Source organism: Piliocolobus tephrosceles, chromosome 10, assembly GCF_002776525.5.
Source record: "Piliocolobus tephrosceles isolate RC106 chromosome 10, ASM277652v3, whole genome shotgun sequence".
Taxonomy (NCBI): domain Eukaryota; kingdom Metazoa; phylum Chordata; class Mammalia; order Primates; family Cercopithecidae; genus Piliocolobus; species Piliocolobus tephrosceles.
In genome coordinates, this window is record NC_045443.1 from 109,232,025 (window position 1) to 109,247,711 (window position 15,687).

At 45.0% G+C, this 15,687-nt stretch overlaps 1 protein-coding gene across 1 annotated transcript in view; it reads right to left on the reverse strand.

The window, feature by feature from the left end:
• Positions 1 to 15,687, reverse strand: part of BRAP (BRCA1 associated protein) — a 44,099-nt gene that overhangs the window by 9,252 nt on the left and 19,160 nt on the right. The window contains exons 6-10 of the mRNA XM_026456558.2: positions 15,293 to 15,441; positions 9,906 to 9,981; positions 8,528 to 8,666; positions 8,056 to 8,165; positions 4,227 to 4,369 (exon numbers count right to left, since the gene is read on the reverse strand). Of these exons, the coding sequence (XP_026312343.1) occupies positions 4,227 to 4,369; positions 8,056 to 8,165; positions 8,528 to 8,666; positions 9,906 to 9,981; positions 15,293 to 15,441 (617 nt within the window). The remainder of the gene's footprint in view (positions 1 to 4,226; positions 4,370 to 8,055; positions 8,166 to 8,527; positions 8,667 to 9,905; positions 9,982 to 15,292; positions 15,442 to 15,687) is intronic.

Consider the following 15,687-nt stretch of genomic DNA (forward strand, 5'->3'; position numbering starts at 1 on the left):
ATGTTCTTCTATGTCATAAAAATCAAAATAGCTTTAAAATTGTTCAAATTCTAGTTAGGTATTATTTTTCTCTTCAATATTGTTTAAAAATAACAGAGCACTAGATCCTTTTGAAATTTTCTCCTGGCCGGGCGCGGTGGCTCAAGCCTGTAATCCCAGCACTTTGGGAGGCCGAGATGGGCGGATCACGAGGTCAGGAGATCGAGACCATCCTGGCTAACACGGTGAAACCCCGTCTCTACTAAAAAATACAAAAAACTAGCCGGGTGAGGTGGCAGGCACCTGTAGTCCCAGCTACTCAGGAGGCTGAGGCAGGAGAATGGCGTAAACCCGGGAGGCAGAGCTTGCAGTGAGCTGAGATCTGGCCACTGCACTCCAGCCTGGGCGACAGAGCAAGACTCCGTCTCAAAAAAAAAAAAAAAAGAAATTTTCTCCTAAACTGATCCTGTCAGTTAAAGGAAGTTGAAAAGGACAGAAATTACTATCAAAGGAACCAAACTGTACATGTCTTGGACAGTAAAGATACTTAAGCTAAACACATTTAAATCAAGATGAAAATATAAAGGTAACCCTAAAAAGGTTTTTTTGTTGTGTTTTGTTTTTTTTTTCTTGAGATGGAGTCTCGCTCTGTCGCCCAGGCTAGAGTGCAGTGGTGCAATCTCAGCTTACTGCAAACTTCGCCTCCTGGGTTCATACCATTCTCCTGCCTCAGTCTCCCAAGTAGCTGGGACTATGGGCACCTGCAACCACACCCGGCTAATTTTTTGTATTTTTGGTAGAGATGGGGTTTCACCACGTTAGCCAGGATGGTCTTGATCTCCTGACCTTGTGATCTGCCTGCCTTGGCCTCCCAAAGTGCTAGGATTACAGACGTGAGCCACTGCGCCTGGCCAAAAAGGTTTTTAATATTGTTACAGACAAATGTTAACGATTTAAATTAGTGCTTTTTAAAACATTTCTGGTCCAGTGCCATGGCTCACGCCTGTAATCCCAGCATTTTGGGAGGGCCATGGCAGAAGGTTTGTTTGAGCCCAGGAGTTGGAGATCAACCTGGGCAACATAATAAGCGCTCCCCATCTTTTTTTTTTTTTTTTCTTTGAGATGGAGTCTCACTCTGTTGACCAGGCTGGAATGCAGTAGCGCAATCTCAGCTCACTGCAATTTCCGCCTCCCTGTTCAAGTGATTCTCTTGCCTCAGTCTCCCAAGTAGCTGGGACTACAGGCACGTGCCACCACGCCTGGCTAATTTTTTGTATTTGTAGTAGAGATGGGATTTCACCGTGTTAGCCAGGATGGTCTTGATCTCTTGACCTTGTGATCTGCCTGCCTCAGCCTCCCAGAGTGCTGGGAATTAGAGGCATGGTGAGCCACCACGCCCAGTCGACCCCCTAATCTGAACAAAATTTTTTAAAAAATCAGCCAGGCACAGTGGCACCCTCCTGTGGTCCCAGCTACTAGGGAGACTGAGGTGGGAGGATCGCTTGAGCGTGATAGGATGAGCCTGAGGCTGCAGTAAGCTGTAATGGTGCCACTACATTCCAGCCTGGGAAACAGAGTGAGATCTCATCTCAAACAAATGAAAAATTCTGACCATTAGCCCACAGTAAGAAACATCCATGCCACACACAAACCTGAAACGAGTTTCACAAAACAATATTAATTGTCGGCTGAGCGCAGTGGCTCATGCCTGTAATCCCAGCACTTAGGGAGGCTGAGATGGGCGGATCACGAGGTCAGGAGATCAAGACCATCCTGGCTAACACGGTGAAACCCCGTCCTACTAAAAATACAAAAAATTAGCCGAGCGTGGTGGTGGGTGCCTGTAGTCCCAGCCACTCGGGTGGCTGAGGCAGGAGAACGGCATGAACCTGGGAAGTAGAGTTTGCAGCAAGCCGAGATGGTGCCACTGCGCTCCAGCCTGGAAGACAGAGCAAAACTCCATCTCAGAAAAAAAAAAATGTTAATTGTAATACACCCTAATATTTACATCTACACTATTTTATCTAATAAAAATGCTAGTTGTGGTCCACCAAACTCATTTTACAATCCACAGCTGGCAAAATACTGATTAAAATGAAGCTAGACATCCACAAGAAAAGATGTACTTTTAGAGGAGTTCACCTTACGACTGCCTCTGCCTACCATGTGTTCTTCATACGTGGCCATGAAAACTAAGAACCTTTGAGTGTCTGTGAGCTTCGTCGTCTAGAATAGGCTCTGCTCACGTGCTACTATAACGGCACTACCTAAGGCACTGGGGGAAAGAAACAGTGTTTATAAGTGAAGCCTACAATGAATTTCAACCTTGATCCATACCCCTCCTTCACATCAACAGGAGGCCCACAAACAAGAATCTCTGTCAGTGAGACCCAGGTCTGGGTTACTGGTTCTCCCTGAACATATTCTACTGCTGGGGGTGCTAACGGACAAGAGACTGGCCAAAAGAAGGACGGTGGTGGAACAAGTCTTGCATCATCAATTAACTTATGGATAAATGACATTTGTTACCAGAAAACAAAAGCATCCTTTTAAGCACCCCAAGCATTTCATTTAGAGCTGCTCTGGCTTCCATTTCACCCTGACCTAAAAGCAAACATGAGTTTCAGTGTTTTGTGTCCCTGCCCCTTGACTTGCTTTTCATTGGCATGTTTTAGGGAATGAAGTTAACCCTAAAGAATCCTACAGGGCAGAGAGAATCCTGAGCTTAGTTCTCAAGCATCTGGATGAAGCACTTGAGATAGTCACGCTGGTATATCCCATGGAAAAACCCATGAGTGCAGCTGCAGCAGAGTTGCCAATGCACTTCCCATGAGCCATGACTTCACAGTATGCGGCAGCGACCCGTGCTCTGCCTCCATCAAGAGCATTGGGAGGCGGTCCTCCCTGCACATACTCTAATCAAGCCCTATTCAGAACTAGTAAAGTCAAGTGACCTTGAGTGCTCTGGAAGGGCACTTGTGTTGATTAGAAGGCTCTTGTAAGAATTTCATCAATAACTTTAAACTGCAAATCATTTTAAAACCGATTTTTTTTTTTTTTGAGACGGAGTCTCAGTCTGTTGCCCAGGCTGGAGTGCAGTGGTGTAATCTTGGCTCACTGCAACCTCTGCCTCTTGGGCTCAAGCAATTCTCTTGCCTCAGCCTCCCGAGTAGCTGGGATTACAGGCGCCTGCCACCACACCCAACCAATTTCTGTATTTTTAGTAGAGACTGGGTTTCGCCATGTTGGCCAGGCTGGCCTCGAACTCCTGACCTCAAGTGATCTGCCTGCCTCGGACTCCCAAAGTGCTGGGATTACAGGTGTGAGCCACTATACCTGGCCTAAAGCTGACGTTAAGCATTAATTTTTACAAACCCTGATTTTGCCCACTTATGGCATATCCAGAAACTGGGGCCCATGGCCCTGCCTGCTAAGCTCCAGGATATTCCTAGCCACCTCAGAGGTGGGCCCCAAGCCCAGCTCTGTACTGCCTATCTGAAGGCCCAAGTATAGGTGGGGACTCACAAAGTTACTAAAGTAATCGAGAAATTTTACAAGATTTTATTTCACACTAAGGTAATCACTGAATTACAGACACTGTCCCTAGGTCCAAAGAAAGGTTCCTAGAGCCATAATTATACACAATTATACACAGGTCCTTACTAGCTTTCAGACTACCTTCTTTGGAAGTCACAGGGTTCCTTGCACATACTGGAGACAGAGCTCTGGGCCTTCCATCTGAGTTTCCACCAAAATCATACCACTGTTTAATTTTGCTAAAGTAGTGAATGGCATCTTTTTTAAAGGACTATTTCATTAAAATTTGAAAACTGCTGCCCTAGACCTTCAGGGTGAATAATGAAGTGCCAATATCTCTGCCCAATTTTATTTCCTTCCATTTAAAAGGGCTCTGTGCCATTTCACTGCCTTAGAAGTTCATGTTTAGTTCCCAAAGGCAATGGTTCGTTCCCAAGTGCCTGACTCAAATGAAAAACCCTTATGTAGATACTTCTATCTTTTTAGTGGAACTTCACAAGGCACTAGAAAACCAGATAGAGGTTTTAAAAAAATAAAAAAATAAAAAAAAAAGCAAACAAAACCCCCTAAGACCCCAAAATATCAAAACAGTCAAGCCTTTAAATCCAAAGTTTCTTTTTAGTGGCAAAAGTTTTCCACCTGTTACCAGCCTGAGAAGGGAAGATGGTAAGATTCCTCTTTCCCTGTACTCTGCCTTCCACACTCCCCATCAGAGTGCCCTGCCATGTGGCATTTCAGCAGTCACCAAACCAAACAGACTTACTTCCTCTGCTGTGTCCTTCTCTATCCGAACTATCTTGTTTTCCCAGTAGATTCGCTGAGATTCCAGCTGACTTGTTAGTAAATATGAATACTAGAAACATAGAGAATAAAGACCAAAATGTAAGTCACGGTTGTCAATCTCTGAAATCCAATTTAAAAATCTGATCTTTAATGATCCACAGAAAACTGAAACTAACCAACAGAATGTATATTTATACCCCGGTTCCACTCTACTCAATATATACTGGACCAGGGGACAGAAATGACATTATGCTTCTGTCCTCCTGTGGTTTACAATCTAGTCAGAATAAATGTACTTATAAAAAAAATTATTCTGGTCAAGCTGACTTTAACAAGAACCACAGTGGTTTTAAACCTATGTATAACTCAAACTTACCTGTCTCCCTGCCCCCATGAAGCAGTCCTGTCCCATCCTGTCCCACCCAGCACTTGAGTCAGGTGTCCCTTTTCAGCTCCCTTAGCACCGTGCCTATCAGTAACAGCACTCAGGACAGCAACACTTTATCACCAATTTACCTGCCCGTCTCCCTGACTGGACTGTGAACTCTTTGAAAGTGAGGGTTATATCTCTACTGCTGTATCTCCAATGCCTGGCACACGGTGGACGTCAAGAACTGTTTGCTGCGTGACTGCATGAATGAATGAACAGTGCTGTGTAACCACAGGGAAGGGACAGATGGCATATGACAGTAAGATCTGAGAGAAGGCGAGATTTGAGAGGGCACTGACAGATAGGAGGAGAACAGATAAAGACAGAGATCCGAGTCCAGAGAACTACTTGGCCAAGACAGAACTGTGGACATTAGAATCTCTTCAGAAATGAACGAGTAACACTAATAAGGCTGGTGTGCCAGGTTAGGAGACATGACGCCAGCGGAAGGCTTTGGGGTATTATAATATTGACAAATATGGGCAACGGGGAATCCAAGGCCAAAGCGTGGCAAGGTCACATCTCCGTTTTGGAAAAACCATTCTAGAAGACTAGAAGAGATATAAACATGTCTGCCGGCTACAGAGAGGGCAAGAAGAATGTCTATGCTACTGAACCCTAAGCTCCACAAGAGCAGGGAGTTTGTTCAATGCTGCGTTTGCAGCACTAGCACCAGTAGGTGACAGCAAATATTTTTCTTTTTCTTTTTTTTTTGTTTAAACCTGGGTCTCACTCTGTTGCCCAGGTTGGAATGCAGTAGTACAATCATGGCTCACTGCAACCTCAACCTCTTGGGCTCAAGGGATTCTCCTGCCTCAGCCTCCTGAGTAGCTGGGACTACAGGTGCATGCCACCACACCTGGCTAATTTGTTTTTAAATTTTATTTTTAGTAGAGACAAGGTCTTGTTATGTTGCCGAGGCTGGTTTTGAACTCCTGAACTCAAGCGATCAAGCCTTGGCCTCCTGAAGTGGTGGGATTACAGGCATAAGCCACCACGCCTGGCCAATAAATATTTCTTTCTTTTGGAGATGGAGTTTCACTCTTGTCACCCCGGGCTGGAGTGCAATGATGCCATCTCGGCTCACTGCAACCTCCACCTCCCAGGTTCAAGCAATTCTCCTGCCTCAGCCTCCCAAGTATCTGGAATTATAGGCGCCCACCACCACACCCAACTAATTTTTGTATTTTTAGTAGAAGTGTTGTTTCACCATGTTGGCCAGGCTGGTCTCAAACTCCTGACCTCAGGTGATCCACCCACCTCGGCCTCCCAAAGTGCTGGGATTACAGGTGTGAGCCACCGTGCCCTGCCAGTATTTCTTGTATGAACAGAATGCATGTACAAACTTAATGTGGAGGATTTACTTATTCTAAATACTTAAAAGTATTTGATCTTTTTTTATTAATACAATAATTTATTAAAGATAACAATATAAACCTCATTTTAGGCCATTTTACTGACTATTAGACTTTTAAAAGTCTTGAAATAAGCAAGTTTTCTTTCTTTTTTCTTTTTTTTTTTTTTTGGTTGAGACGGGGTCTCGCTCTGTCACCCAGGTCGGAATGCAGTGGCCGGATCTCAGCTCACTGCAAGCTCCTCCTCCCGGGTTTATGCCATTCTCCTGCCTCAGCCTCCCAAGTAGCTGGGACTACAGGCGCCCGCCACCTTGCCTGGCTAGTTTTTTGTATTTTTTTAGTAGAGATGGGGTTTCACTGTGTTAGCCAGGATGGTCTCGATCTCCTGACCTTGTGATCCGCCCGTCTTGGCCTCCCAAAGTGCTAGGAGTACAGGGTTGAGCCACCGTGCCCGGCCAAAATAAGCAAGTTTTCAAACGTCCATTTCCTCCTAAGGTTAAGGTATGTTTCTAAAACAACCTTTTTCAAAATTTATATAAAACATGACTCGTGGACAGGTATGGTGGCTCACGCCTGTAATCCCAGCACTTTGGGAGGCCGAGGCAGGCAGACCACGAGGTCAGGAGATTGAGACCATCCTGGTTAACATGGTGAAACCCTGTCTATACTAACAATACAAAAAATTAGCTGGGTGTGGTGGCACGCGCCTGTAGTCCTAGCTACCCGGGAGGTTGAGGCAGGAGAATTGCTTGAACCCGGGAGGCAGAGGTTGCAGTGAGCCGAGACTGCACCACTGTACTCTACCCTGTAGCTACAGGAAGACAATCTCAACACTGAACTTGAGACAACTACAGATATCACAATGAAGGAGAAAGTAATAAGGCACTAACAGTGAAACTTAGACTTTTTTTTTTTGGAGACGGAGTCTCACTCTGTTGCCCAGGTTGGAGTGCAGTGGCCGGATCTCAGCTCACTGCAAGCTCCACCTCTCGGGTTCACGCCATTCTCCTGCCTTAGCCTCCCGAGTAGCTGGGACTATAGGCGCCTGCCACCATGCCTGGCTAATTTTTTCTATTTTTTAGTAGAGACGGGGTTTCACCGTGTTAGCCAGGATGGTCTCGATCGCCTGACCTTGTGATCAGCCCAACTTGGCCTCCCAAAGTGCTGGGATTACAGGCTTGAGCCACCGCGCCCGGTCTCTTTTTTGTCTTTTTGAGACAGGGTCTTGCTCTGTCACCCAGGCTAGAATGCAATGGCACAATCTCAGCCCACTGCAACCCCTGCTTCCCGGGTTCAACAAATTCTGGTGCCTCAGCCTCCCAAGTAGCTGAGATTATAGCCACGAGCCACCATGCCCAGCTAATTTTAGTAGGGACAGGGTTTCACCATGTTGGCCAGGCTGGTCTCGAACTCCTAACCTCAGGCGATTCACCTGCCTCAGCCTCCCAAAGTGCCGGGATTACAGGCGTGAGCCACTGTGCCCAGCTGAAATTTAGACTTTCAAAGAAGAAAAACAGAATAAAAATATTTTAATAACATTTCACAGCAATGATCGAACATTTTTTTTTTTTTTGAGACCGAGGTTCACCCTTTTTTCCCCAGCCGGAGTGCAATGGCGTGATCTCAGCTCACTGCAACCTCTGCTTCCCAGGTTCAAGCGATTCTCCTGCCTCAGCATCCCAAGTAGCTGGGATTACAGGTGTGTGCCACCATGCCCAGGTAATTTTTTGCATTTTTAGTAGAAACGGGGTTTCACCACGTTAGCCAGGCTGCTCTTGAACTCCTGACCTCAGGTGATCTACCTGCCTCAGCCTCCCAAAGTGTTGGGATTACAGGCATAAGCCACCGCGCCCAGCTATGACCAAACTTTCTTTAAAAAATGTACATCCAGATAAATGACAAATACTTCAAATTAGAATAGTAAACAGCAGTAGAAACAGATATTGAGTGATAACTCATTCAGTGTCTTACCTCTAATTGCAAGGCATCTATTTTCTCTTCCTGGCAAGTATCCCCCTCACATTCATACTGTACTATTTTTCCATCTGTTTTACTTGCAACCAGTCGATGAACATAGTTATCTAAAGAAAGAGTCAACAAAAGTGTGTTTGTTTAGAATGAAAAGGGTCTCATTTTTAACTCTGACAAAATTTTTGTTTTTTTCAGATCAAATTTAAATGCTCTATAACATTTCTTTAAAAGTGTCAAATCATTTGAATTTTAGAGGGGAGGGAGAAAGGAAGAATGGAAGTATTAACTCCGTTTATAATGTGTATGATTCAAGCCATTCCTAGAAAAATAGTGCCCTCAGGGAAACTGAGAATTTGGGTTTGCAACAGCTGTCAGAAGATGACATTTCAAGCTGGGAGGGAAAGTGAAGAGGTTGCAAAGGCAAAGTTTCCACACAGAATGAGTCCAAATTAGAAAAGAGAGTGGTGTTCACCTCCAGCATAGTCCCAGACTCGATGGTTGGTAAGCTGCATGGCATACGTGTGCTGTGTTTCCTCAAAGTGCTTATAAGCATGTCGACTGACATACCGTCCACATCCTATGTGGCCGCATATTAAACAAATCCAAAGATTCTGCCGGAAGAGGTAAGATCTTAATTAGTTAAATAAAAATAAGTGATCTGGCCGGGTGCGGTAGCTCAGACCTGTAATCCCAGCACTTTGGGAGGCCAAGGCAGGTGGATCACCTGAGGTCAGGAGTTGAGACCAGCCTGGCCAACATGGTGAAACCCCCATCTCTACTAAAAATACAAATATTAGCTGGGTGTGGTGGCGGGTGCTTGTAATCCCAGCTACTCAGGAGGCTGAGGCAAGAGAATTGCTTGAACCCAGGAGGTGAAGCTTGCAGTGACCTGAAATCATGCCACTGCACTCCAGCCTGGGCGGTAAGAACAAGACTCCATCTTAAAATAAACAAACAAACAAACAATCAATCCAGCTCACTCAGAGTGGGAATGGGCCTGAGGCACAAGAAGACAGAATTGCTGGTCGGGCACAGTGGCTCACACGTGTAATCCCAGTATTTTGGGAGGCTGAGGCAGGAGTACCACTTGAGCCTAGGAGTTTAAGACCAGCTTGAGAAACATAGCAAGTCCCCAACTCCACCAAAACAAAACAAAACTAAACAAAAATACTAGGCCATGGTGGCTGTGGTCCCAGCTGCTTGGGAAGCTGAGATGGGAGGAAGGCTTGAGCCCAGGTATTTGAGGTTACAGTGAACTATGATTATGCCACTGCACTCCAGCCTGGGTAACAGAATGACACCCTGTCTCAAAAAAAAAAAAAAAAAAAAAAAAAGAGAAAGAAAAAACTATTCCTACAGGAGCCTGATTAAATGTATGTTTAAAACCCAACGATCAAGGATGCTTTTTTATGGGTCATTTTTTTGCTGATTTCTAAGAAGCACTTATGTGAACAGCAAGAAAAAAATTCACAATTCATCAGGAAAAGCCTACCCCTTTCAAAAGTGCAAAGAAAAAAGGAATAAATTTAGCTCAGGAGTAACATAATTCGTGTATTCATATGTCTTGCCCGACCCTAGACAAAAAGAAAAAAAATCAGTCTCAAAAATTAGAAGAATTTAGGCTGGGTGCAGTGGCTCACACTTACAATCCCAGCACTGTGGGTGGCTGAGGTGGGAGGACTGCTTAAGACCAGGAGTTCGAGACCAGCCTGGGCAACAGAGTAAGCCCTGTCTCTTAAAATATAAAAAAAATAAAAATAAAAATAAAGAACTTAAGTCGTATCAGGCAGAAGAAAACTCATGACAATTAAAGCTGCATTCTTTGTTCTTTTCCATCACCCATTACTTACTTCCTGAACACCACACTCAAAACACTTATTTTCTTCTACTGGCTCAGGCGTTTGACAGTACCGGCAAACAGGACACCTATCCAGGACACCAAAAGATAATGGTGCAGGTTAAATATAAATGACAGCTGTTACAGAACCCAAAAGTCAAACACTGGATTTTATATCCTCCTCCTCTTATATGCTATTTTTATCATAACTAAGGATATCACTTAAAATATACAAAATCTTGATAAAACAGAAGAACGGAGAAATTGGGATCTGCCTCATGTCCTTTTCTGCTCTTCTGTCTAAAGGTTAGATGATCAAAGAGCTAAGTATTTGCAGGTTACAATTAGGACTTCATTTCATGTCAGATTATTTATAATGGTTTTTTTTTTTTTTTTTTTTTTGAGACAGAGTCTTGCTGTGTTGCCTGGCCTGGAGTGCAGTGGCGTGATCTCAGGTCACTGCAACCTCTGCCTCCCAGGTTCAAGCGATTCTCCTGCCTCAGCCTCCTGAGTAGCTAGGACTACAGGCGTGCGCCACCACACCCAGCTAATTTTTCTATTTTTAGTAGAGATGGGGTTTCACCATGTTGCCCAGGATGGTCTCAATCTCTTGACTTCATGATCCACTGGCCTCAGCCTCCCAAAATGCTGGGATTACAGGTGTGAGCCACCGCTCCTGGCTTGTATTTTTCTCTTTTTTGAGACAGAGTTTTGCTTTTGTTACCCAGGATGGAGTGCAATGGCGTGGTATCGGCTCACTGCAACCTCTATCTCCTAGGTTCGAGCAATTCTCCTGCCTTAGCCTCCCGAGGAGCATGTGCCACACCAGCTAATTTTGTATTTTTAGTAGAGATGCGGTTTCTCCATGTTGGTCAGGCTGGTCTCGAACTCCCTACCTCAGGTGATCTGCCTGCTCAACTTCCCGAAGTGTTGGGATTACAGGCGTGAGCCACCGTGCCTGGCCTGTAATGTATTTTTACTCCAAACAACCTGCCTTATCCCCATTTCCCAAAGATTTAAATCATTCAAAAAGTACCCTGTCTTCTCCAGGTTGCTCCTAAGAATTGGATTTAAAATCTGTAGTAAAAAACAAAGTTTTTTTTTTTTTTTGAGACACAGTCTTGCTCTGTCACCCAGGCTGGAGTGCAGTGGCGCGATCTCAGCTCACTGCAGCCTCTGCCACCCAGGTTCAAACGATTCTACTGCCTCAGCCTCCCAAGTAGCTGGGATTGTAGGCGTGCACCCCCATGGCCCAGCTAATTTTTGTATTTTTAGTGGGCATGAGGTTTCACCGTATTGTCCATGCTGGTCTTGAACTCCTGATTTGAAGTGATCTGCCCACTTGGCTTCCCAAAGTACTGGGATAACAGGCATGAGCCACCGCACCTGGCTAAACACAAGGTATTAATGTACTTATTGAAATGCACATGATATCTCACTGCACCATGAACATCATGTGGAAGATATCAGCACTCTATCAGGCATTCATGTCTCAATTTACTAAAAGCCAATAAAAACAAAGTTGAAAAAGTCCATTAACTGTTTTCTATTATACTCCACATAAAATAATGCTAAATACTAGTCATGAGTATTTTTGTCAGATGGGCAACTAGGACAGAAAGTGGGTTATAGCTGAGGCTGATTGAACTGGCACCAGGAAGAAACAATTTTCAAGATATAACTAGTGGCTGGGCTTGGTGGCTCACGCCTGTAACCTGAGCACTTAGGGAGGCCGAGGCGGGTGGATCATCTAAGGTCAGGAGTTTGAGACCAGCCTGACCAATATGGAGAAACCCCGTGGTGGCGCATGCCTGTAATCGTAGCTACTTGGGAGGCTAAGGCAGGAGAATCGCTTGAACCTGGGAGGTAGAGGTTGTGGTGAGCTGAGATTGTGCCATTGCACCCCAGCCTGGGCAAAAGAGTGAAACTCTGTCTAAAAAGAAAAAAAACAGATATAACTAGTAACAGTTTGTTACCCAACTGAGTAAATAAAACCAAGAAAAGGGAATAAACAGGAAGAACACTAAGTGTGCGTCACAGATGATGCAGCTCTATCTGCGTAAAAGAAAGGATCTAGTCCACTTCTTCCTTTAGCATCAAGAGAAGGCAGAAGACAAACTCAAAGAAAGAAATGGTAGCCAGAAAGCAGAATGCAGTCTGATTAGAGATGGAAATTGGTTTTGTCTCATTCCTTCGGTCTGTGTGGTGGCTGTGAAAGTGGTTGAAAAAAAAAACAGGCCAGGTGCAGTGGCTCACATCTGTAATCCCAGAACTTTGGGAGGCCAGGGGGCCGAGGCAGGAAGATGGCATGAAGCCAAGTCTACCCTGGCCAATGTAGAGAAAGCCCTTCTAAAAAAAAAAAACAACAACAAAATTAGATTTCAGAACTGGTTCTGAAATCCAATTCTCTACACTGTGCCCAAATGATCAAAATGATCTTTCTGAAATGTAAATTTGATCTTGAAAAGAAAAAAAATTACAAAAATAAACTTATAAATAAACAATAGCATTCTATGATATACCACCTCATCTGTCTACTAAAAAATAATCAACAGTTTATCAGCCAGGCACAGTGGCTAATGCCTGTAATCCCAGCATTTTGGGAGGCTGAGGTGAGTGGATCACCTGAGGTCAGTAGTTCGAGACCAGCCTGGTCAACATGGCAAAACCCCATCTCCACTAAAAATATAAAATTAGCCAGGTGTGGTGGTGCACGCCTGCAGTCCCAGTTACTCGGGAGGCTGAGGCATGACGACTGCTTGAATCCAGGAGGTGGAAGTTGCAGTGAGCTGAGATCGTGCTACTGCAGTCCAGCCTGGGTGACAGAGTGAGACTCCGTCTCAGAAATAACAATAATAATAATAATAATAAAGTTTATTAAATTCTTCCTGCCTTTCTCTGCAAAAAATAATTTTATCTTATTTTCCTGATGAGATCTTTGGGAGCTCTTCCCAGAATGGCCTTCTCTGACATCTCTCTGTATCAAAAAGACCAACACTGCCTCCTACTGCAGCCCTTCCTGAGTACTCCTGGTTAGGGATGCCATCACTCTCTCTTCCAATCTCCACCCTGAACCACATGCATTTATGTACAAGTATAAACTCTCTTAGACCAAACCACCCCAAAGAGGACCTGAATTTGCTTCCCCTGTCTCAGCATCTCTCACAGTTCTATGCTTATACCAAGGCTCAAAACTTACTAAATGAACTGCATGATTCTGAGGGCAAATGGCTTGTCTTACACCCCATATGACAGGTTGAATTTTAGTCCCAGTTCTGGCATTCTCTGGCCATGACACTTTTCGATTGCAAATTCTTATCTCTGGGCCTCAGTGTCCTCCTCCTGTATAAACTCAAGTGGTTGGAAAAAATGGTCCCTGAGGAAACTTCCAACTTTAAAATGTTATGGTTCTAAAACAGTTAATTTATATCAAAACGTATACTGGGGATGGGTATCGTGGCTCATGCCTATAATCCCAGCACTTTGTGAGGCCAAAGCAGGAACACTGCTTGAGCTCAGGAGTTCAAGATCAGTCTAGACAACATAATGAGACCCCATCTCCACAAAACAAACAAACAAAAAAACAATTAGCTGGGTGTGATGGTGCACATCGGTAGTCCCAGTTACTTGGGAAGCTGAGGTGGGAGGATCACTTGAGCCCAGGAGTATGAGCCCAGGAGTTTGAGGCAGCAGTGAGCTGTGATCACACCACTGCACTCCAACATGGGCAACAGAGCAAGACTCTGTCTCAAAAAAAAAAAAAGAAAAGTAAAACTGGAATGGTGGGGAACAAAGAAGTGCCTAGAACCTAACTGGTATAGTGGATGGACTGAAGATACAGATAACACTTTAAGGAATGCACATATCTCAGTATGGCTTTGTTCAAGGCAACTGGACAATTCCTTGAAAAACTCCCAAATGACACCCAAGAATTGACTGAGGACTCCATGGAATTGGAGCAAGACGCTTGTCCAGCTAAATAAGCAGGGCAGTGATAAGCTGCAAAAACCCAGTTTATTTATATGCTCCTTAGTGTCCACCAAGCTCCTCCTGTGTGCCATGTCCCCTACCAGGTATGAGAGGTACAGCAATGAGCAAGCCAGGCACAGCCCCTGCTCTGTGAAGCTGACATTCTTCTTCCAATCACCAGGCCACTTGTGGGTAGACAAAGATTCCTGTAGACTTTTACCCCTCATCACTTCCGTGCTTGGGAACATGATCTTCCCCTTCCCCCACTGCCTTCTCTGGGTTCTGCTCTTTACCCGGCTTAACTCCTATCCTCCTGGAGATGCCGCTTCTCAGGCGGTCCTGGCTTCATTAGGGCCCCAGTTCTCAGTCCCAATGCTGCACACTGCTCTTCTGTAACACTGGTTATGGCTGTGATTTATTTACTTGTGTGATTTCATTCTGGGTTCCCCTCTGTTGGGAAATCCAGAAGGCCAGCATCTGATACACCTTTCTGGTTAAGTCCCACAGTGCAGTCTGCAAAGGGAGCAACCACCCTGGATTTAGGGGGTAAAAGAAAGGTACAGGCCTCACCTGTTCTTTGTCTGTAGCAACATCACTTATGACTAAGACCTGGTATGTTGGGAATCAGGAGCCTGTAGAGTAGATCTCATACTTAGTAACTGTTATTTCTACTGGCTGCCAAGCCATCAACAGCCCAGCAGAACTAAAATATTAGGCTGCTGTAGCCCAGCTGGTAAGAAGCCCAGAGTGAATGGCAGACACCAAGTGCAGCTGATACAAGAGACTCCAGATCTAGATTTCATTGCAGCATGAGAGCCTCAAACTAAGCTTTGCTTTTTTTTTTTTTTCACTCTCTGGCTCTTGGAAGGAAAGAACAACTCATGCTGCTTTGGGGAATTCCACAAGGGTTCAGAATCAGCATACAAAAAAAGGACTTGGTCTCAGAATACTGATTCCTTGAACTTAGGATAGGGAAGGAGAAAAAGGACCTCTTGAATAAAGTCAAATACTTGGAATGGTTCATTTCTGCTGGTGGCTCTTTTTATTTTTATTTATTTTTATTTTTTATTTTTTTTGAGACGGAGTCTCGCTCTGTCGCCCAGGCTGGAGTGCAGTGGTGCAATCTCAGCTCACTGCAAGCTCCGCCTCCCGGGTTCACGCCATTCTCCTGCCTCAGCCTCCCGAGTAGCTGGGACTACACGCGCCTACTGCCATGCCTGGCTAATTTTTTGCATTTTTAGTAGAGACGGGGTTTCACTGTGTTAGCCAGGATGGTCTCGATCTCCTGACCTCGTGATCCGCCCGCCTCGACCTCCCAAAGTGCTGGGATTACAGGCATGAACCACCGCGCCCAGCCCCTGGTAGCTCTTTTCAATTCTGGGAAGGGTTACAATGGGCCTGTACACAGTGGGGTTCGGCCCCTGCACTCACGTGGTGTCGTCCCAGCGCTGAAGACACTGGCTGTGGAAGCTGTGGTTACATAACGTTGTGAGGATGCCATTCACAGACTCGTCCATGCGCTCCAGACACACCGTGCACTTGGGGAGCTCAGTCAGGTCCATCACTGGGAGGCTGGCACCCTACAGGAAACACCTCACATAAACCTTACTCTTCATCTACCAGCAATACTTTATTTTTCCTTCTTTTTTTTTTTGAGACAGGGTCTCGCTCTGTCACCCACACTGGAGCCCAGTGGCGCAATCATGGCTCATTACAGCCTTGACCTCCCAGGCTCAAGTGATCTACCACCTCAGACTCCCGGGTAGCTGGGACTACAGGCATGAACCACTGTGCCAGGCCTTTCTTCTTTTTTTTTTTTTTTTTTT